Source organism: Aspergillus tanneri (genome assembly GCF_003426965.1).
Source record: "Aspergillus tanneri strain NIH1004 chromosome Unknown AapTan_1_pilon_pilon_pilon, whole genome shotgun sequence".
Classification (NCBI taxonomy): Eukaryota; Fungi; Ascomycota; class Eurotiomycetes; order Eurotiales; family Aspergillaceae; genus Aspergillus; species Aspergillus tanneri.
Genome location: NW_022984628.1, coordinates 3991243 through 4012705, shown reverse-complemented (window position 1 = coordinate 4012705; position 21463 = coordinate 3991243). Strand labels below are relative to the sequence as shown.

At 48.0% G+C, this 21463-nt stretch overlaps 4 protein-coding genes across 4 annotated transcripts; 3 read left to right on the top strand and 1 right to left on the bottom strand.

The window, feature by feature from the left end:
* Positions 1–2839: 2839 nt before the first annotated feature.
* ATNIH1004_003317 (putative PHD finger and SET domain protein) lies at positions 2840–5632 on the top strand (the record flags this gene model as incomplete). The annotated part of the gene is made up of 1 exon (XM_033567995.1): positions 2840–5632. The coding sequence occupies one exon, from the start codon at positions 2840–2842 to the stop codon at positions 5630–5632; it is 2793 nt and encodes a 930-aa protein (XP_033429990.1).
* Positions 5633–6484: 852 nt separating this feature from the next.
* ATNIH1004_003316 (putative MFS monocarboxylate transporter) lies at positions 6485–8071 on the top strand (the record flags this gene model as incomplete). Its single annotated transcript, XM_033567994.1, has 4 exons — positions 6485–6662; positions 6734–6834; positions 6914–7276; positions 7337–8071. The coding sequence occupies 4 exons, from the start codon at positions 6485–6487 to the stop codon at positions 8069–8071; spliced, it is 1377 nt and encodes a 458-aa protein (XP_033429989.1).
* Positions 8072–8276: 205 nt separating this feature from the next.
* Positions 8277–9751, top strand: CDC73 (CDC73 C-terminal domain-containing protein; the record flags this gene model as incomplete). Its single annotated transcript, XM_033567993.1, has 2 exons — positions 8277–8957; positions 9020–9751. 2 exons carry the CDS (start codon positions 8277–8279, stop codon positions 9749–9751), a joined length of 1413 nt encoding a protein of 470 aa, XP_033429988.1.
* Positions 9752–11771: 2020 nt separating this feature from the next.
* On the bottom strand, positions 11772–14140 carry flbA (developmental regulator FlbA; the record flags this gene model as incomplete). The annotated part of the gene is made up of 5 exons (XM_033567992.1): positions 11772–11918; positions 11976–12163; positions 12223–12960; positions 13021–13351; positions 13451–14140. 5 exons carry the CDS (start codon positions 14138–14140, stop codon positions 11772–11774), a joined length of 2094 nt encoding a protein of 697 aa, XP_033429987.1.
* Between the last annotated feature and the right edge of the window lie 7323 nt (positions 14141–21463).

Sequence of the window (21463 nt, the reverse complement as noted above, 5' to 3'; positions counted from 1 at the left end):
TTGGAAGCATACAATTATTATTATGTAGGGACAATAGAGGTTGGTTATTATGTGCCTCAGGCACATAAGTATTCCAGGTATCCAGGCACCCACCGATCACGCTCTCTCCCTTTTTTTTTTTTTTTTTTTTTTTTTTTACTCTCTCGCCACGCACGGAGTTTAGTAGTCGGGCAGCCCCTAACATGAACCGGGTTTTGAGGCCTGGCCGATAGCTGGAGTATTGATTGGTATTGTTATTCTTAGGCAGTTCTCAGTGGTACCAGAACAAATAATAGCGACAATCTAAGGGCGCTAGTCGGCCACAAGGCCAGTCAGTCAGTAGTTATTATTATTCCTCGATTTTCTTTGCCATCGTCAACCGCTTTGTACTAAATAGTCCCTTCATTTAATTAGTTCCCCATCCACCCCTCTGATTCTCTTCTTTCCCCCTCCTCTCGGGAAGATCATGTTATCTTCTACGCGGCCCCTCCCCGTCACCAGAATTCCTAGTTCAGATGACTTTCTTCGCCCCATTCTTCTCCCCTCCTTTGAACGTCGCCCTACTACTACTGATTAGCCCACTATGGAGAAAAGAGTGACTTGAGTCCCCGTCATCATTGTCCGTCTATAACCACAATTATTCTTTCAGCCTCCCTATTTGATTTCTCTAGGCTTCCCTCTCTTCCCCTTGTTTACACCACCTTCGATTGCTCATGACCTGCGTCCTCATGTACAAGGTGAGGAACCAAAGGGTCAGACCTCCTTCCCTTCTTGACGTATGTCATGTCATATTCTCTGTAGAAGAGAGAATGGATTCTTGACTCTGGCTCTCCACCACAATTTCATTTTCATTCCTTCCTCTCTCATTTCTACATTTCATTTCTCTAAGCTGATGGAGTCATCATTGTCGACGACTCCTTTGTGTGGCTTTTCCTATGAAATACAAGTTCCTGTTCATCTAATATGCCCCATTGTTGGCTGGACAGAACATCTGCTCATACACAGATTTGCTCTCTTACACTAATGATGCTCTCTTACTAATGATGCTCTCTTACACTAATGATGATGGCAGTGCTAACCTTTTTTTATCCCTTTTTCTTATTCCTTTCTATTCCTTTGCATTGGTCTTTCTTTTGCACCTGACAGGCCAGGGAACTAGATGCCTGGGTACCACTCCATAACTACTAGGTAACTAGTCTCCCGGGCTACATGCATGATTCTGTCAGTGGTACCTTCTGCCTTATCTACCAACCTATCGACTGATAATGTTGTCCTATCCAAACAAATATTGCTGGTTTAAGTGCTGGATACTGCTGGCTTGTTCCCCTTTACTTCCTCCAATATTTATTTTTCTTTTCCTTGTCTACAAGCTCACCTTACTTCACATGACAATATCCAGTTGCCAAGGAGTTCAATCTTCCCATCTATGCCTAAAATGGGTATTGCTACTGCTAGTGCCCCTTTGGGATTAGCGGTATCATCAGCTACTGAAAACAGACAAGCGGCTTTCTCCTCCCGTGCTCAGGCGCAAACTTTCGGACAGCCTGACTTCTCAGGCCATCCAAGAATAGTTCCGGTCCTCGATCGGCGAAACTTGTCTTGCTGGTCTTGTCAGGTCAGGTCTGGTCACTTTGTTGCTTTGTTGCTCGCTGCCCCCTCCCTTTCGACCAGACGTGCAATTCGTCCCTTGAGACGGGTCGATGCTCCCGTCGGCTTCCCACTAACTAACCCCTCCGAGTAATTACGCTTGCTATCCGTCTATCTATCTAATCCATACTCTTCGCTACGGTCGCTTTCGCTGTTCCTTCTGATTCTTCTCGTTTATGCTATTTTCTATTCTTTCGTTTCTAGGGGAACTTCGAAAAGATCCAAACGAAAATCCCTTCCCCAAACCCCCCGGGGTCATTTGCCTGCTTCCCCCGGAGTGCGGGTTGGAAGAAGAGAAGGGGGAAAAAAAAAAAAAATTCGACGCTTTCCCTCTTTGACTCTGTCTGGGTCTTGGACGCGCCGCTTGAATGGCCCATCCGTGGCTTTAGCCTCTCTCACGGCTCTCCCTCCCTCCTCTCACCCTCTTCCTCGCCCTCGCCCTCATCCCTCTTCTCGCTTGCTCTTGACCTTCGTTCACTTCTTTCCTGATCGTCCCTAGTCTCTACCCGAGCTGTCTTCGTCTCTTTGCCTCCTCTTCTCCTCTTCCACACTCCCCTCTTGTTCACAGATTGCTTTCCTCTCCTCCTCCCTCCCCTTTGTCTTTTGTCCATCATTTCCTCGATCTTCACTACCTAGAGCCGTCCTCTTCAACTTCATTCACCTGAGTCATCATTGATCGTTCTCGTCTCCGTGCTTCATTGATATTTTCTCCATGCGACTCGTGGCCCGTCCGACTCTCTACGTTCATCGGTTCCCGATTCACGACGCCTTCCTTCTTACCCACGGTCGCACGCGCCACAGAGGTCGACGACTCGATTAAGGTCTCAGCTTTCGACTGTTAGTTCCACTGCCTATAATTCAACTTCGCCCCTCGAGCATCGTCCTTCCTCGATTATCAACAGGTTCTGTGGGCCTGGGCCCTTGTGCCAATTGTCGTCATCCATCAAACGGACCACATTTTCATATCCACTATACAGAGGCGCGATTGCTCGACCGGATTAAGCGGTTTGTCTAGTGGATCGTCCTAAATACCGGGCATAATTCCACTGATTTACCGCGAAGTATTAGATCTGAAGACAACTGTCGTAAGTGACAAAGTGACATGCGTGCTGGTCTTTGACGGGTTACACGCAAGCCGTCCGTCCGCACCAAACGTACCAAACCGCGCGATTTTCCTTTGTGCTTTGCCTGAGAGGGGGTATTCTGTCAGATTATGACAGATACCTCCCCAGTCGCCACCACGCAGTCAACCACGGAGCCTAATCCGGTCACCGTCCCTCTGAACTCACCGGCTATCAACGGCGCCGTTTCCGACTCCGCCGCTCCTGAGGAGGAGGAACCGTACACCATCAAATGCATCTGTGCTTTCGAAGATGACGATGGAAATACGGTCTTCTGTGAGGGATGCGAGACGTGGCAACATATTGAATGTTACTACCACGGCCAGGATGTACCGGATGTCCACAACTGCGTGGATTGTGAGCCCCGTCCGCTGGATGGCCGGCGCGCCACGGAACGGCAAAGGCGTCTTAGGGAGCAGAGTGATGGCGGTGACCGTAAGGCAAAACGTTCCGGTACAAAGACTCAGAAAAAGAGGGCCAAGGAGCAAGGTGACCAGGTGAATGGCTTTCATCCCCGATCAGACTCAGGCGCTCGGGATCCCCCGCCTGCAAAGAAGGCCAAGCCCAATCATCGCGCTTCGGGTTCCATCAGCTCCTTACCTGGCGTTCCGTCTCTCCAGGCGGATATGCGCAAACGCTCTGCGACTTCGATGAGTCCGACCAAGCCGTCAGGGCCTTCGATCCCTCTGTATTCGCAAGAATTTCTCCGTCTTTATGATCATGACCAAGGACATGCCAATATGGATAGCAACCTCTTTATTAATCTACCGCTGGCCGCGGATCTGGCTTCATGGGTGACGGAGCCAGCTGCACTTGCCCGTGTTGCCAACGGGCGATCGGCACAGGATATCTTCACCTGGTCGGGAGCTGCCATTGACCGATCTCGGTGGCCCTCATTATCCACCGAATCCCTCACTGATCGAAGCGTCGACGTCGATGGGAAGCACCCTACGTGGAAGATTCTCAAGACACATGATCGCGTAGCCAAGGACGAAATTGTTGGAGAAATTACTGGGAAAATTGGGCTCCTTCGAGATTACTGCCTTAATCCTAGTAACCGCTGGCAGGAGCTCCGGCATCCCGAGCCATTTGTCTTCTTCCATCCCCAACTCCCAATCTATATCGACAGTCGGCATGAAGGAAGTACTCTTCGCTACGTTCGGCGCTCCTGTCGACCAAATGTTACGATGAAAACCTATATCACCAATGAGGTGGAGTATCATTTCTGCTTTGTGGCCAAGGAAGATATTGCTGCCGATTCGGAGATTACCGCCATGTGGTACTTGGATCCTCAGTTGTTCGAGTCGACTAATGGCCTCGTTAAGCAGGAATCCAATGACAATGCACAGGACTTGGCCGCCATTTGTATTAGCAATGTACTCGCTCATTTTGGCGGATGCGCCTGCAACCCGCCTTCCAACTGTCTCCTGGCCAGCGTGGATCGTCGGCGACACCCAAAAGGGTCGGATACCAGTGCCAAACAAACCACTGCCAAACGGAAGAAGACGAAAAGCAAGCAGAACATATCTCCACCTGCAACGAATAGTCGCGCCGGCAGTGAGGCCACAAAGAATATGGAGGAGGATGATCAGGCAGACAGCCTTTCGGCCTCCGGTTCTGCACGCGGACAGACCCGCAGTCGCGATCTTACGCCTACTTTGCACACTCCAACCGAAGGAAATGCGTTTGGTGATACTGAGCTGTCGGCCCGTGACAGGCGGAAAATCGCAGCGGCCGAGAAGAAGTTTCAACAGCTAGAACAGGATCAGCAGGCATCCCAGAAAAGAAAAAAGCGTGGCAGTGGTCAATCCACCCAGACAATGGCTGCTGCAGGAGGTGGACCGGGTCAGGCGGGTTATTTTGCATACTCGGGGGTTCGCGACCAACACTCCCACTCACCTCCTCTAGCCGTCTCCGTAGCACGCCACAGCTCTCCACGAAAGACGTTCGGTAAGAGTACTTCCCCTGTATCATCATCTCGTGGTCGCAAGCCGTACGTGGATTCCGCTAGCCAAACGGATCCTGATATCAGCGACGGGCTGTCATATTCTCTACCATCGTCTCGACGGCCCAGCTTCGTTTCTCTTACACAGCGACTTTTGAAGCGCTGCTATGCGGATCGTGTGCGTCTTGAACAGATCAGTCATCAGGCACCCGTGTCACCTTCTCAGCGTGACCTTGCTTCACATCTTGCGTCGCCGTCATCGAGTCTCCATGGAGGGTCCGCCACGGTCACAACCCCAAATTCTTCTGCGGAGAAGGAGGACGTGGAAATGAAAGATGCGGATTCGCCATTATCTCCTGCGCAACAACAGACTCGCAATTTGGAATCGTCGCCACTATCAAGCCGAGGTTCCGTCAAACCCTCGTTCCCGCCTCCTTGGCCGTCTACAGCAGCCCACAACGCTCGAATACCAGGGAGTAGAGATTACAGTCGATCTGAGCTCCACGTCCCTCTTCCCCCAGCAACCGCCCCCTCTTTACCGTCCGCCACGAGCCCAAGTTCCACCGCGCCATCAGTTCTATCCTCGCCTCCTACATTAGATCCACCTCAGCACAACCCAGTCACCACCCCCGGCTCGGGTGTGGCTGCACCCAGTCCCGCGAAAAAGAAGCTTAGTCTCGGGGATTACCTTATCCGGAGAGGCACTCTTACCACACCGACATCCGAGAAATCCCAAGCGCAAGCTAACGCAATGCTCCCGCCAAAATCGCCGCCCAGTCAACCACCGGTGAATCGTGAGACTCCTCGGGAAGCCTCACGCTCAGGGGGCAAAGGTATGGCGGAAGGTGAAGCAGCAAAATCTGACACTGGTCCCACTGATGTTAAGATGAAAGACGTTTCCGGATCGGCACGTCCTTCACAACTTTCTTCCCTATCCTGATAAACGGCTGCACCTGATCCCTTGGGTGGCTATTTAATGATCATCTCCATTCTACTTCTTTCACCTCTGTTTTCAGTTCCATTCCTGAAAAATCATGCTGCGGCTCTCTTTCTCTTTTCTCTTTTTTTTTTTCCGCACTTTTCTACTTCATACAATGTATGTAAATGATGAGGTTTGGCGTTTGCCATCGGCTAAGGGTTTTTTTTTCATTTTTGATTTCTTTTTTCTTGGATTGCAAAAGGCGTACCAGGCGCTCAGGAAGGAACCAGGCTACGGATATACTCTGGGATGTGAATGGGTAAGGAATCTGGGTTCAGATGGACCTTTTTTTATTGGTGATTCATGTGCAGCATCTGCTTCACGATTTGTCTTTACTAGTCTCTTTTTTTTCACTATTGTCTTCTTTTTACTACTAAGTTATTTCCGACGACACTTCCTCGGATATCGGGGACTTAACGGCCCACATGGAACTGAGTCGAGCAAAACGATGGGAAATAAAACTTTGATGCTCAAAACTGCCTCCTTTTGTCCGTAGGGATCATACACGGACCTGTTGCCGCTGTTTCTTGCCCCTTGTAGGACACTCCGTTGATAATACATATGGCCGGCAGCTTGAGAGGCACCAAGCAGATCGATTGACTGACCTGAGTCCAAATACCCTTCAGTATATCGCGAAATTGATGAAGACAGAATTAGGAAGAGACGAGAGAGATGACAAGAAACGTCGCTTTCCTCTTTTGTGACACTCGGCGGGGTAATTAATTAATTAACTTATAAATCCATTGTCGCAGATTCTCTCTTTCTCTATTGATGACTCACTCTCTCGACTCTCCGTCACGATCATAATCCACCATGTCTTCCTCCCGTGAATTGTCCAATGTCCATCCTGGACCCTCTACGTCGACGGTCTCTTCCCATGATCAGCTCGACACCCCGGAACTCGAGCAGACGCTTCTACCTCCCGCAGATCAAGGCAGGGCTGCTTGGCTGATGTTGATCTCTTGCTGTATCATCCAATTGCCGGTTTGGGGTGAGTCCCAGTTGTTCCACGGGAGAAGAAAGCATTGTAGAAGAAAGTTGTACGAGCTTCCGATGGATTAGGGTTTTCCCTGGTGTTTGGGATCTTCCAGGAATACTTCTCCTCGCACCATAACCTCCAAGGAAACAATGGTGACTTGGCAGTGGTAGGAACCACATCGACGGTAATAAGACCTCCCCACGGATATCGTTAACTCCAGAACATGGATGGATGGGGTACATACTGAATTGCGCTCGCTCCAGGGAGTTCTGTATCTGCTCTCGCCGGTGTCGTTCACGCTGCTCACCCGGTATCCCCATCTTCAGAAGTTTTGCGCTCCGGTCGGTCTGCTACTCAGTGTCTGCGGCTCTCTGCTTTCATCCTTCTCGGTAGCCGTGTGGCATCTGATCGTCACGCAAGGGGTGATCTGTGCTGTGGGGAATGGGTTGGTCTTCAGCCCAACCACCCTGTATCTGGACCAATGGTTCATCCGTCGAAAGGGCCTAGCATACGGAATCATGTGGGCTGCGAAAAGTGTCTGCGGAGTGGCACTTCCATTTGTAGCTAAGGGCTGCCTCGAGCGGTTTGGAGCGAGAACTACGTTGCGCGCGTGGACCGTGGTGACCGTGAGTAACTGCTTGTCTACAGCTGCATAGACTAACCGACGAAACCTATGCACATTCCAGCTGCTCACTACCCTCGCGGCCTTACCATTCGTAAGACCACGCATCCCCCTTGCGCCATCTACATCGGTACGGCCTCTGGACCTCACCTTTTTGAAGTTGGTGACTTTCTGGATGCTGCAACTAGGCAATATCATCCAGGGGTTTGGATATTTCCTCCCTACGACCTACTTGCCGTCCTACTCAACCACGGTCGCTGGCCTGTCGGACACCACCGGCACTCTTCTCGTAGCTCTCTTCAATGCAGCGTCCGTGGTAGGTGGGGTTGTGCTAGGTGTGCTTTGCGATCGTTTCGCGGTCACCAACGTCATGCTTCTCTCTTCCGTAGGCTCCGCCTTGGCGGTGTTTCTGTTCTGGGGGCTGTGCACCTCATCGTCCTCAGCCTCCTATCCCCAGGTGGGTATTGCACTTCTAACCCTCTTCTCCATCACCTACGGGTTCTTCGCGGGCGGCTTTAGTTCGACTTGGTCGGGAATCCTAACCGAGGTGAAGCGGGAGGTGCCATCGCTGGAAACAGGCTTAGTATTTGGACTGCTAGCAGGAGGCCGAGGGATTGGAAATGTGATCAGTGGGCCACTCAGTACGGCCCTGATCAAGCGGGGCTCAGTTGTGGGGGATGAGAGGGGAAAGATCGGGTATACGACGGAATATGGCGCGTTGATTTTGTTTACCGGCGTAACGGCCATCCTGGGGAGCTGGAGTTGGATGTGGAATCATCTCCGGGGGTGTGCCCGCTGAGATGAGGTGCGCACAGCACTGATGTTGAATGCGAGTTGTTCTGTATCTGTCGGGATCACGTGGGGCTGCACCGTCTTCCTTCTCGCTTTCCCTCTCTCCACGCCGCTAGCTCTCATCTTTCCACCAAGACCACTCACTGCCTCTCCCTGCTCCTTCTCGGCTGGGGTGATAATCTCTGTTTTCCTCTGTCCGTCCTGCTATTACGATGGCCAGTGATATATCTCTACAAGATCCCCTGCTTGCCCTTCGTCGGGCGATCGCCGCGGGTAGCCTTCCCACGCCGACCACCTCCGACGAGCTCTCAGATCAGAATGCCACGGACGACTTGGCCAAAGCTACTCACCTCTATTTCTCCAATGTACTACCACAGGCTATTCCGCTGACCACGCCGACGCGCTTCGTTTCAAGCTCCTCTGACTCCGCCGTCGACCTTCGCAGTATCTTTTTTGCTTGGCAGAAGAAAGATGTCGCAATTCCCGAGTACATTGCCTCGGCGCAGGAACTAAACGAATTGCTGAAGCAGAAGGAGCGCAAGGAGGGTGAGGCTGAGGAGAAGGTGCGAAATCTGGTGTTCGTGGAGCGCTTGGATCTCATCACCTGGCTCGAAGGCGCCTCCGACGAGAGCGAATATATTAAGCCCTTGGAGGGCGCCACCGCGGTCGCTGCCTCGGTAGCATCCCAGGCTCAGGTATCTGCGAATATCGCGTCTGGTGCTGCTGGCGGAGTCTCTGCTGTCACCCGTGGTGCAGCTGGAGCCGGCGCACCCACCGCTGGGGCTCAGCAAGGAAAAGCCGCAAAAGTCATCGATCCGCGGTTACAGGAGATTTACAATGGAGAACGAAAATTCGGCGATCGCAACAGCGTTCTACGTGGGATAAAGCCAACGGTAGGTTGGAGCGCAGAATCGTGCGTGGTTGGGTAGATACTGACTGGTGTTCCTTCTTCCAGGACTTCTCCCATGTCCGCAAAACCGCAGAGGCCTTCCTCGGTCGCAACCGCTCACGAACCGGACAATACCCTTCCGGCACCAAGCCAGGAAGCAAGCCACAGTCCATGGCGCCTGCCCCGTCTGCCGGTCTCTCCCAGCCTCGAAAAGGCAGCTCCAAGACGCAGGACCCAATCATCCTTCTTTCCCCATCGGCATCATCCCTCATTCGCATGTCCAATGTATGGTCATTCTTACAGGACGGTGTCTTTGTGCCTCCCGATCATCCGACTCTCTCCATGCCCGGCTCCAACATTCTGTACGTCTCGCGCCCACTGCAGATGAATGCAGATCCGTCCAGCTCCTCCTCTCGCTCCGTCGGCTCCCACGGCTCGTCAAGAAAGCCGACGCGTTTCATCATGGTCGACAGTACCGCTAACTTCCGACCGGATTACTGGAACCGACTCGTGGCAGTCTTCACGACCGGCCAAACCTGGCAATTTAAGTCGTACAAATGGGCCTCGCCTCCGGAGCTGTTTAAACATGCCACTGGCATCTACGTGGGGTGGCGTGGCGAGGACATTCCGCGGGATGTCCGCGGCTGGGGTCGGGGTGTCCACAGCTTTTCAGTTGAACGATGGGATGAGAAAGGCGGCGTCCACGGTGCCGGACGATGGCGAGATCGTGAAATCGTCGAAGGCATCTGGACGGCGATCGAAGAAGGAATGAGATTACGAGGGTGGGGATCTAAATAATTCTCGGTTAAATTTTTTTTATGGCTCGAGGGGAATCGACATTATTGATGCTGTCAGCCATCCATCTATCTTACAAAAATGCCTGTTGGCGGACAACAACCAACGCATCACATACGAAGGGCATTTGGAACAGTGGAAAGGGACCGAGTCCTATCTTCCTCCTCTGTGTTGCGGTGTATTATGCCACTGCCGTGAACCCAGCACGCCCATTCTTCTGAGACTTTTTTTATTTTCTTTTTTTTTCTTTGCAATTCAGAGAGCATTCTTCCTATTTTCCTGTGATCTAGCCTACTTACTGGTCATGGTCACATAGAATGGCGTTCGTTCATCTATCTATCAGCCTGAGCCGCCAGGCTATATCCTAACAAACGACACTTGAAGAACCAAGAGATCGATCTAAGGTTCTCTTATATCTCTTAAATTTACTTCATTTTTGTCTCAGTCTTACTGTTGACCTTTAGATGCACACGGCGCAATGGGATTTGAAACTTTTTATTCTTTTGATTTCCGTTCCAAACAAGCGAATAACAAATGGGATCTCTCTCAATATGATTTATTTTATTTTTAGTGTCTTTTGGATATTATGAACGTAGTAAATTACACCTCTAATCTTGATTTGATTGATCCCATCTCTGTACTGCAGAAAAGAACTCGTCCTTGATACATAGCTGCAAACAAGATAGCAAGCAAAAAGCACTGCCTATGTACATCATGTTCAGGTCTGGATATCACTTTTCTAGTCAGCCAGCCAGCCATTTATTTGTTGTCTGCCTCCAGTAGTTCGGAGTGTTTATTTGCCAGGTAACAAAAATGCCAAGGGTGTGTTAAAAAATGAATGAATGAATGAATGAAAATGAAAATGAAAATGAAAAAGAAAACTCGTAACACGTGGACGCCATGTGCTCGATCCAATAACACAACAACCGACCTCGGCTCATATACGTGCAGATTTAGTACTAGTGGATGCTCCATAGCACAGATGGATAGGTAGGTAGATAAATCGATGGATGGACAGATGAGATACATAGATACTCCGTAGAATAGACGTAGACTAAAGAGGTAAAGGAATGATATATCTGATTTCAAATCTGAAGTAAATTTATTGTGTGGCTATATCTCCCAACCACATCAGAATGGTGGATTGGTGGATGTGTATGTGTGACAAAAGAAAAGAAGATATAATAAAAAGAAGATATGTGAAAAGGAGAAATGACGTCCGATGGTCATTCGCTTAAACCCTTGAAAATGCAAAATCAATTATATAAAAAAATGAAGCGGAAAAGAAATAAAAAAAATATTGCTCAATGCAGCGGCGTATGAGAGCATATACATAAACTCTTGGAAGTATAGAATGTTAAAATGCATGGGACAAGGGAACTAAGAAAGAGTAGAACATAAGGTGACAAGAAGAGTCTTTGGAATCATGCACGCATGCAAATCAATGGAAAATGAGGGAGAAATATATATAAAAAAAAAAAAAAAAACGCCTCTCTAATGCTGGAAAACTTGCGTCTCAGCCTCCTCTCGCCGATTGCGATGGGAAAATAAGGGGAAAAGAAATATAGGGGAAATAAGAGGAAATAAAATATAAAATAGTCCTCAATATCGGTCATCTCTATCGCATGATCCATAGATCGTAATACCTTTCGTTTGTCGTGATACCTGGATTACAAAAGAAACAGAGCAAGCTGCCCGTTGCCTGGCAACTCCGTCGCGTATATAGACGAACGTGGATTGTGTAGAAACTTGGGATGGGAAACATGAGTGGCGAAAACGTCATGAATGTGTATCGGCAATTTTCGTCGGGTAACTGTCGGTGTGCTCTCTGGGCCAGAGTAACAATAGGAATGACCTATCCTGCTTCTCAAGTAGGTTGTCTAGGGGCGTAGTCGTATAACCCCCTTCATGTGATTGTCACACCGTAAGGATAATCCACGTAACCAAGCCCAGAAATATTCTGGCAGAGGCGGTGGCATACAACATATGAATTCCCCGGTGATACACTCGGCGTTCCTTCCCGTCATGATCGTGCCGAGCGACTCATCGAGCGCTCCGGGATTGGAGCTGGGGTTGGTGAGTAAGATCTTGCGGCACCCATCAAGTCCACATCGTGTTCCTGGAGGACAACGGCATACTTTGGATCACGCAAAAACTTTGGAATGGAATCCTGCAGCAAGTTAGTAAACAGAAGCCAGAGTTGTCGATCTCCGTATGAGCTACTTACACTTGACATCAGCTTAAAGACGGAGGTTTGCGCCATCTCGAACAGATGAACCACCTCCTGAAGACTCTTGAGCATAGATTCATCATCACCCACAGCTTTGGTCATACGGCTTGCCAGGCTATTGCGAAGGGCATGATCAATGTTGAGTTCACAGGGCGAACCGGGAGCTAGGAAAGCATTGTAAAGGCCTTTTCAATAGTTAGCAACCCCACAGTGCCATGTAAATTGGAGCGAAAAGAAGACTTACCATACGCTGCTGCAAGCGTTTCACGAACAGCATCAGGCTTCTTGAAGGTGCCCACTTTGTCTGCCTTGTGGTAGGTAGCAGTAAATTCGGAAACGTCCAGGTAAAACGACAAGTTCTCTTCGCACAGCGAGAAACGTAGGAATTCACGGAAAAGTAGCCGCAAGGCAGGGTCACGAAGTATGTGGTTCAACCGTGCGTTATTCGAGTCTCTGGGAATACCCCGGTTATCGTAGGCTGTAGTTTCGCGATTTTTGTCCCGTGCGATCCACCCACAGACTCGCTGGCCATGCTCCGTTACCCCGTAGATCGCATTCTTAGAAGGCTGAAAAGCGACGATGGAATTATCCGGCAAGGGAACCAATCTGTCCTCTTGATGCATCGTGATCAATCCATACTTGACGAAAAGCTCAGCGATGAGGACGGTTTCACGGCGCTCAATAGTGGTAGAACAATCCATAAGCCAATCGATAGCGGCCTTGCCAGTAAATGTATTAAGGACGATCTTTTCGTTCACCTTACGCTCCTTGGCCATCTTGACTCCAACCAAACCGTTCGTATAGTCACTTAGCGAGTCTGAATCTGAGGTGGAAATGCTGCTCTTGACATTTGGCCCATCTTGGCCAGCGAACCTACGGAAGATAACTTCAATCGTAGCCCGATCGTGCGACAATTTGTCGGTCTCAGAATCACGTTCCAAATTGACCAGTTGCATTGTATTCCGAGGCGACTCCAACACATCTATCACATGACGTGCAGTGATACCATTCCTCTGGCAGAATCTCTGAAGTATATTAATACCTTTTGGGGTAAGTTGATACAACGCGCCCTTCAACGGGAAGATATGAACGGTCTTTCCATCTACAGATTCGATGAAACGAGCGTCGACAAAACGTTGGCACACCGAGCGAGCCATTTCCTTGGCCATGGAAAAGGTCGTGGTTGTAGTGGTGGTAACGATCCGAGAAGGGTCCTTGGGGTCGGGCATACGGTTGGACTGGGAAAACTTGAGGGAACCGAGATTATTGATGGCTTCTTCAGAGGTGAAGGTGTGGTCATATTTCGTAAATCGTATGCGATGAGAATCCAACTTCAAGCTAACCATCAAAGTCGAGAACAGATCCATAAAATCCTAGAGTTCGCACTGTCAAAACACTTCCCTTCCAGGATGGGCGACTTTACACCAAAAAAATTATAGTACTATATATATAAGCATTCTGAGATCACTTACTTTTGTAAAAGGGCGGTCATCTTCCGTCATACGCAACAGCCTCGAAGAGGTTTGATGCATTTTGGATGGGGGTACGACAGGCCCGGCTTGCGACAGCTGTGGCACTGAAGATGGAACGTGTTGAAGGGTCTGGCGGCGCCTTTCGACTTGTCTGGCGGCGGAAAAAGGGCGGGCTGAGGATTCGATTGGTGTTGGGCTTGAGTGGTCACTACCGGCGCTTCCGTCGGATAGTGGTGGCGTCAGAGGAAAGAGGCCCGTTGCTTCGCTGATGCTGACCTGGGAGGGCTTTCGAGTGTGCTTGGACAGGCTTCCGGAAGAGGCAGAAGGGCGAAGGGGAGAATTGGCGGTGCCTCCGATTGCTGAGAGATTTGCAATAGCACTGGAAGTCTTTTCACGGGCTAGGGCAGCAAAAGAGCGGCGATTGCGGCGCGAAATTGAGCCAATTACAGAACCAGTGAAGCCGGAATTGCTTGCGCTGAAGGAAGGAGCGGCGGTAGTGAAAGCTGGATAAGCAGCGGAGGGAGCGACAACAGCGGGGGTTGCGGTAGAAGGGTGAGGGGAGTCGACCGGGGGGTTAGAGGCCGGTACAGGTACAGCAGATGGTTGAGGAAGGGAAGATTGGTGATAATAGTGAAGATGAGAAGAGGGAGGAGATCCTTGATCGATGGGAGTAGAAGATATGGTTGGCATTGAATGGTGCGAACCGGACAGTGGGAGCAAGAGGGGTTTGTAAGTATGTAAGGTTGTATGGCAAAAAAAAAAAAAAAGGGAGGAGGGAATTAAAAAAAAAAAATTAAAAAAAAAAAAAAAAAAAAAAAAAAAAAGGGCAAAAATGGGAACGGGACGACGTGTGGAGGGTGTGGGTGTACTCCGGAGTATGGATAAGAGAAATTGTAATTTTTTTTTTTCTAAGAAAAAAAAAAAAAAAACAGCAATAGAAAATAATAATCATGAATGGAATAGTAATCAAATAATTTAAACAAGAGAAAGAAGGGGTTAAGGGTTAAAAAAAAAAAAGGCGGGGATTTCTTTCTTTTTTCTTTTTTTCTATTCTTTGGGTTAAGGAGTTTAGTAAGTAATTTTAGCCCGCTGAGTAACCACTACTACAACTAGTTTTCCACTCGTACGGACATCCGCTTACTTATAGTAGCTGTATGGAATATGTAACTAGAGTATTTCAATCAGAGTCCTAATGGAATAGGAAGAATGGATAGGAAAGGTACGAGAGAATAGGTAATCGTAGAAATTAAATAAAATAAATTATTTAAAAAAAATAAAAGCCAGGTGGAAGTGAGCAAGCACGAAAGACAAGTCTCCAGGGGTGTGAAGAATTCGGCCTGTCATTCTTGACCCACTGCGCACGCGGACGGTTTCATGCAACCAGACAACGTGGGCCAAGGACAAAGGTCGACGGATCGTCCTTTGGGGCGATCAGTAAAAGGCCTTCCTTCCCTGCAGAGTTGGACTAGAATGGAATGTCTGAGTCCGGTATGGTCGGGTGCCTAGGTGGGAGTAACAACCTTAGGTAAGGTACAGGACAGCAGGTATCTAATTGATACATAACTGACGTACAGGCTGTTGTCAATTACCAACACAGCCGCCCATCTCACTACGAAATTGTCCAGAATGATCCTGTAGTTTAATTTCCCACTGTCTTTATCTTCCCTCGTATGCGTTGCCTTCCCTACGTATACCTCGAAACTCAAACAAGGATACCCCCTAAATGGCTACTGAAGTCGTAGATAGGTACGTACCTGTATACTGTTTACTCTGACTCCGTACCAGGGCGGTAAAGGACCCGGGATAAAGAATACAGCCAAATTACACCTGATACTAGAGGTTCCAACTTCCAACTTTCAGAAAGTGGGACTGTTTCCAACACTGCAAGCGTCGGATGATCAGCGGAATCTACACCTGGAGAGAGTTTCGGCCAGATCGCCCTCTCTCATCTTCCCATACCAAAAGGGGGATGGGGGAAGAACAAAGAAGATGAAAAGAGGGGGATGGAAAACCACAAGCAATTTAATTACAGATGTCTTGACAGGTGAAGCTAAATCCTAGGGATATTGGTTTGTAGGTTTATTTATTGACAGAGGGCCAAGGCAAGGGGAGAAATCAAGATTAGGGGGAAAGAGGGGGAGAGAGAGGAAGGGGTAGCCAAAAAAAAAGCCAAGGATTATTATTCACACTAAACTGGCTGCTGCAGAAGAGGCATTCTGATTTGGAAAACCATTGGACTATCAGCTACTCGTCCTATGCATTCTCTATCGTTTTTCCTAATTAGGGGATCTCTTAAACTTTCCACGATGTCTCCTATCATATGACGATAAGACGAAGATTTCGCTGATGAGTATTTTATCGGGGTTAAGAAGGAGAGAAGTACAGAAGTAATACTGCCTACCCGAGTCCCCCAGGAACCGACAGTAAGATTTCGTAAGAAGAATACAATTGCGATCGGTCCCAGTCTCTTGGAACGATGCTGAAGAGACATAAAACGTGGCTCCGACCGGACACACTCTTCGGTTCGCTCTCGGCGAGTCCGGAGGCAAAAAAGGGAACTGAGGAATCGCCAAGCCTATCACGTTACAGAATCACCTTCTATCTTAAGTAAGTCCATAAATTTAGATACCCACCTGATCCAGTAAAGATCACCGGTCATTGACTCATTGACGGGAAACCCCCAAATGTCCGTCACCCAATCAGCGTGTCTCACCATGAACACTTGCAGCAAGGTCTTACTATAATCGGATTGGTGTCGCCACTAGTCCCTCTCCGGAGTCCCGCAATTGAGGTCTCCTTCGGCGCCTCGCAGTAACAATTGCGAACACCGGCATTGCAAAGTCCATCAATGACCGAGGGGTTCCACCCCCAGCAAAGCGGCCCATATTTCATAGAGGTATGTTTGACTATGATGCTGCGATGGTTTGAGCACTTAAGTTGCCTTCCTTCTGGTTGATCCAACCATTGTTGGCATTGCCGTCCACCAACTGCCTAAAGTGAAAATCACCATGTAAATGTCTCTAAGTCTTAACACCCTCCCACGTGGTAAATCATAACCCCCCCCCGACAAAACCCACGCATGTGTTGTAATTTGGGCCAAGTAAATCAGATCAAGCATTTCCCAGGTGCAGATCAGCGTATTCTGAATGGAGCCTGAGGCATGTTTTTGGATGATACATCAACTCACCACATGGCGAAAAGTTTCTGCTAGTTTCTCCGTAGCGTTGGTGACTATGTACTGTCTTGCATATGAGCTGAGTTCAATTTCGATCTGACTGATCAAGCCAGCCACAATTATTCTCTTTTCTCGTCATGTTCGCCACAATTATGATTGAATGAGTCTAATAGGAACACCATCTTTGGAAGAGAAGAAGAGGTGGGGGAAAAAGGAAGGACCAACAAGGTGGGCCAATCCTTAATCCTTTGCCGTGTGGCTGAGCATATAGATCGTATTTCTACCGAGTTGCCTGTTTATTATTGGATTCACGGAGCCATCCCACTCTTCCATAACGCTTCCAAGTATCTTCTTTTGTGTTTCGCTAACCGAGATCCATGTTGTTCCACGTGGACACACGTGGAGAAGCAAGGCGGTCGCTCGGGCTTGGCTTGTATCGGCCGTTTTGGCTCGCCTGGTCTGTCTCACGACTACATCAGAGTTTGGGGTCTAAGGAAGGCGCGAAACAAATAAAATTATTGAGGGTTTTTTTTTTTTTAGCCTACCATTTTTATTTCTGTCTTATTCCTTCAAGTCAACACCTCCTTGCAACTGGTAGATAGGAGGTCATGTCTACGATGACATACAGGAGAGGCGGGAAACGAAGTACCTAATATGTCCTGTACACTGCCAGTCTACCCCTGTAGCCTGAATACAAGCTTAACTCATTTAAACACAGCGCATTTTTGAAGCCGGTGATAGGTTTCATAACTTCCTGTTCTGATTGCCCCTGATGGGGATCGTGTGGTTTTAGAAACGCCTCATATTTTCGACCGTGCTTCTACCCAGGGCAAAGGAACTAGGTACCAGGCCAAAGGAGCATGAATATTGCCGCGTACACCGCGGCTGCCCATAAATACGCAGGAATTCCAATTTCAACGAATGATGTATCACCGGCACGGCTCCTCCCCTCTCTCACTGCGAGCTCTATCAACAAAGAATCTCGCTAGAACGCATCAGTGTGGAATCCTTTCCCTGGGTTGCAGTAGCCAAGCATTCAAAACGAACTCACCCCTTATTCCCGCCCCCCTGATCCTCCTCTGGAGGTCCGATCGCTGGACTCTGACATGAGCCCCAAGGAACGAAGCGAGGCTCAAATCTAAATAGGTACCGTACATACAAAGTCAAACAGGGTTCTCAGCTCTATTATCCGGCAGCACTAGTCCAGGAATAGCTATCAAAGGATGGGGCCCCTACGTAACCATCGTAGATTTATAATACTGTATACGAGGCTCAATGGCGGGTGCTGACCACTGACCGACAAATTGGATGAAGCACGCCACCAACTAACAAACGCCCGTATAATGAGGCGGGAAAACTAGAGGCTGGGAACGAGTAGTATAAAAATGGAAAATACGCACCAGAGAGAGGGGGAAAAAAAAAATTTGAAAAGAAAAGAAAAGAAAAACATAAGTTTCACGAAGATCAGATCATGTCTGGAGGTCGATCATGGACGAGTGTCTGCAAATACCCTATCAGCGACTGAGACTGGTATCCACCAAAGTATCAATACGAAGCGGTGAGGAGCCTGGTGTAATTCCACCTCCGAACATCTTTTTGTCATCTTGGAATTGTGTTCATTGATTTGTATTTATTAGCCTCCGTCGTAGGGGATTTCCAGAATAGCGGTAAGACACCCGGGGTGTCTTTGGCACGGACTCTGTTGACGTGGAAGTGGAAGATATGGGAGGATTTCGAAGCAGCCGCACTTTTATTGATCACGGGTATACCGCACAGATGGCAAAGACACCGAAGGATTCCATTGTTCTCTATATGTTTAGTTGATACGGTGTAGTCTACGCGAGGTCTTTGACAATGGATGAATCTGTTGGAGGGGAAGCTTTGCTTCCGACCGATAGGGAGTCCAAGGATGGGGTAGAACCATGGCTTATGCCACACGACATATTCTATACTACTTGGATTCTCCATAATAACTCCACTAGATAAAGTATGCGCAAGATTTCAGAGAACCCAGCCTAACTGAGCAGACTAGCACCTATAACACACAAAGTATAATGAAGATCCCTGACCGCCACGTGAGACAGCAAGACATATATACAGGGATGATCCCATATTGACAGTGGCAAGGCTGAGTTCTAGAATGCCAACTGGATGAGTCCGGTCGTACTAGTTAAGGCAGATGCCCAATTTATCGGCATACTGGATGCCACTCTGGAGCCAACAGAGTCAGATGTTGAAATATGTGGCTTGCGACCGAGTCAGACCATGTTTGGGCTGGGCTGGATCCCATCCATCATCATACATTGCTATTGCCGGATATTTCATCGATTTCGGTGGCTGAACTGATAGCGTCAACCTGTCTCAGGAGTCGGATACCTGTAGACATATTCCGTACTTACGACAGGCTAATCTTGGTTCTGGGCCATGTATGATTAATCCCCTGGAACGAAGCCCGAGTTATTTTATTTGTTGGTTTGTTCTACAATGTAGCGGTACTACAGTGAGTACCCCTGGAAGAGGAATCTGTGGTGGACGAAGGCCGTAATCCCGAAAACATTAGGCCATTACACGGAGTAGAACAGTTGGACATGTCTAGGATTCAGAGGATACTGATGTTGAACTGTACTCCGTGATCCGTATCTGCGTACCTCCGGTCAATTATAGGTCAAGAAATTAAAATATAATAACATTTTTACTATTCTTCATTCTTATTTACTTGTCTTGCGCGTTCCCAGCTTCCTGGGACTTTTATTAATATTCCATTGATAAATCCGTCCCCACTGGATATGCCTGTTCTAGTAGTTCTGTGCAGGGGTGGATCTAGTGGACCTATGAGAGCATTAATTTATTCACTCACCCAGCAACACATAGGTTCATGACATGAACTAATCTCGAACATAGAGTGGGGATCGCTATCTGAAACATTACTAGTGGACTTTTTATACCTAAGAGTGGTCAAGACAAGTAAACATTCAACATCGAGACTGGGTTAGTCGGTTGCGGTAGTAAGTGTAGTAGTAGTAGATAAATACAGTCTCTTATTAGTATGGAAATGGAGGAAAATAGCAAAAATATCGAGTTCCAAAGGGAAAGAAAGACTTAATTAATAATACTACAGTAATCATATTAATGACGCTATGTGGGAGCCACGTGGTGTTGCAGGGTTAGATACCTAGTTTGGAACTAGGCTCGTATCTAGGTTTTTCTGTTCTTCTGAACCAGTATTTTTGTTTTACGAAGTGGTTGCCTAAACCTTCTATTTTGCCATGGATTTGCAAACTTCTTGCTTTCTTTGTGGCAGAGAAGGATGGTGCCTTACAGGTTGCACTCACCACATGTAACCAGGATGACCAGTGGACCTCCAAAGAGGCTAATGATGGCTCAAACCAAGTAAACTTCTTGCAGGCGGATCAACGCTATCTCCTATCCAGTCTTCGTTCTATTATCAACGTGCTTTTTAACTTCTACCCTGTAGTTATCTTGTCATGCAGATCCTGAATTCCGACTCTGACTCGACAGTGGTCTACTGTGTTTGACCAACCAGAGTTTTCGGTGTTATCAACAAGTTGTACTCTATAGGAAGGTTGACCAACAAAGCTTAGAAGTTACATACCAAATCACCAACTCGGCGAATGCCCATTTCTTTAAAATACTCTGTCTGTCGAATTCCCTGGGTACGGAGTATTTATCCAAACCATGCACAGTAAATGCTAGATTGGGAGAGGATGTCCATGTTGGGTGAGAGTTATTCTAATTCTACTTTAATCGCAGGGATACAGATGAGGATGACCCTTGTTCGATCAAGACAGTACAAATATGTGTTCGAAAGCTGTTTAGAATCATCTTGGTCGGCTTGCGACGCATGTGTTGGTGCCCTTATCTTAATATGGTCACGGAGTACTCTAGAATAAAACCTGTATTCGACATGAATCAGCTCTACCTGTCTAGAAGTGAAGCGACAATTGAAATATATCTGTAATCTACCACTATGTGCAGACAACAATTATCAATAACTCCCTATCCCAGCTCAAGTAAAGGACTATCGCAGATGCTCCAAGCCATCCAAGGATTATACTAAACAAAACACACTCTACTCTATATAGTCTATGTCTAATTCCGACGGAGTATATCTCCACCTGCAATAGAATATTGGTAAAACATGTTGCAGATGCCGTTCAATCAGTATCTCTGGAATCCATCCGGCAAGTCTCTCTTAGCAATTATGCATCATATTTTAAAAAGATGCTAGGTACCTAGATTAGGTGCCCTGCAGATAGCACGACTCTTAATGTGATTGTTGACGATTCCTCTCCGTGCCGTGGAGATGAACTATCTCGGCCTGCATAATTAGGGCAGACTCACCTACTCCGTACTAGGTACTGGAGAACAGATATGATACCATAAAATACGACAAGGTTCATGGACTTATCAAATCCATGCCATATACGGATTAACTCCTCTTGGCGGTAGAGTAAATCAGTTTCCGGACGAACGGTAATTACGACTTCGGCTCAATGTGAGAGGGGATGATACACCCAAAGTCTTTCGGGATAGTCTCGGTTGCGCTGGTTCGAGTCTTGATAAGTCTAGTCGCTCTGTTACATTTTGTAGCTCGTCTGTCTCTACCCTCAAAGAGGTAGTGCTCTCTACTCCCAACACAGCACATATCTATTAGCTACTCCGTACTATCTACCTACTCTGTACCCCCGACACGTCCACTTCAAACTGAATAACCCAAGTATACCAAAACCCATGTCAATCTGGATGATCTTATTGGCAAGATAGCGCCCCTCAACTATCTACAGAGCACCTAGATATATAGGATATCCGAATTCTGA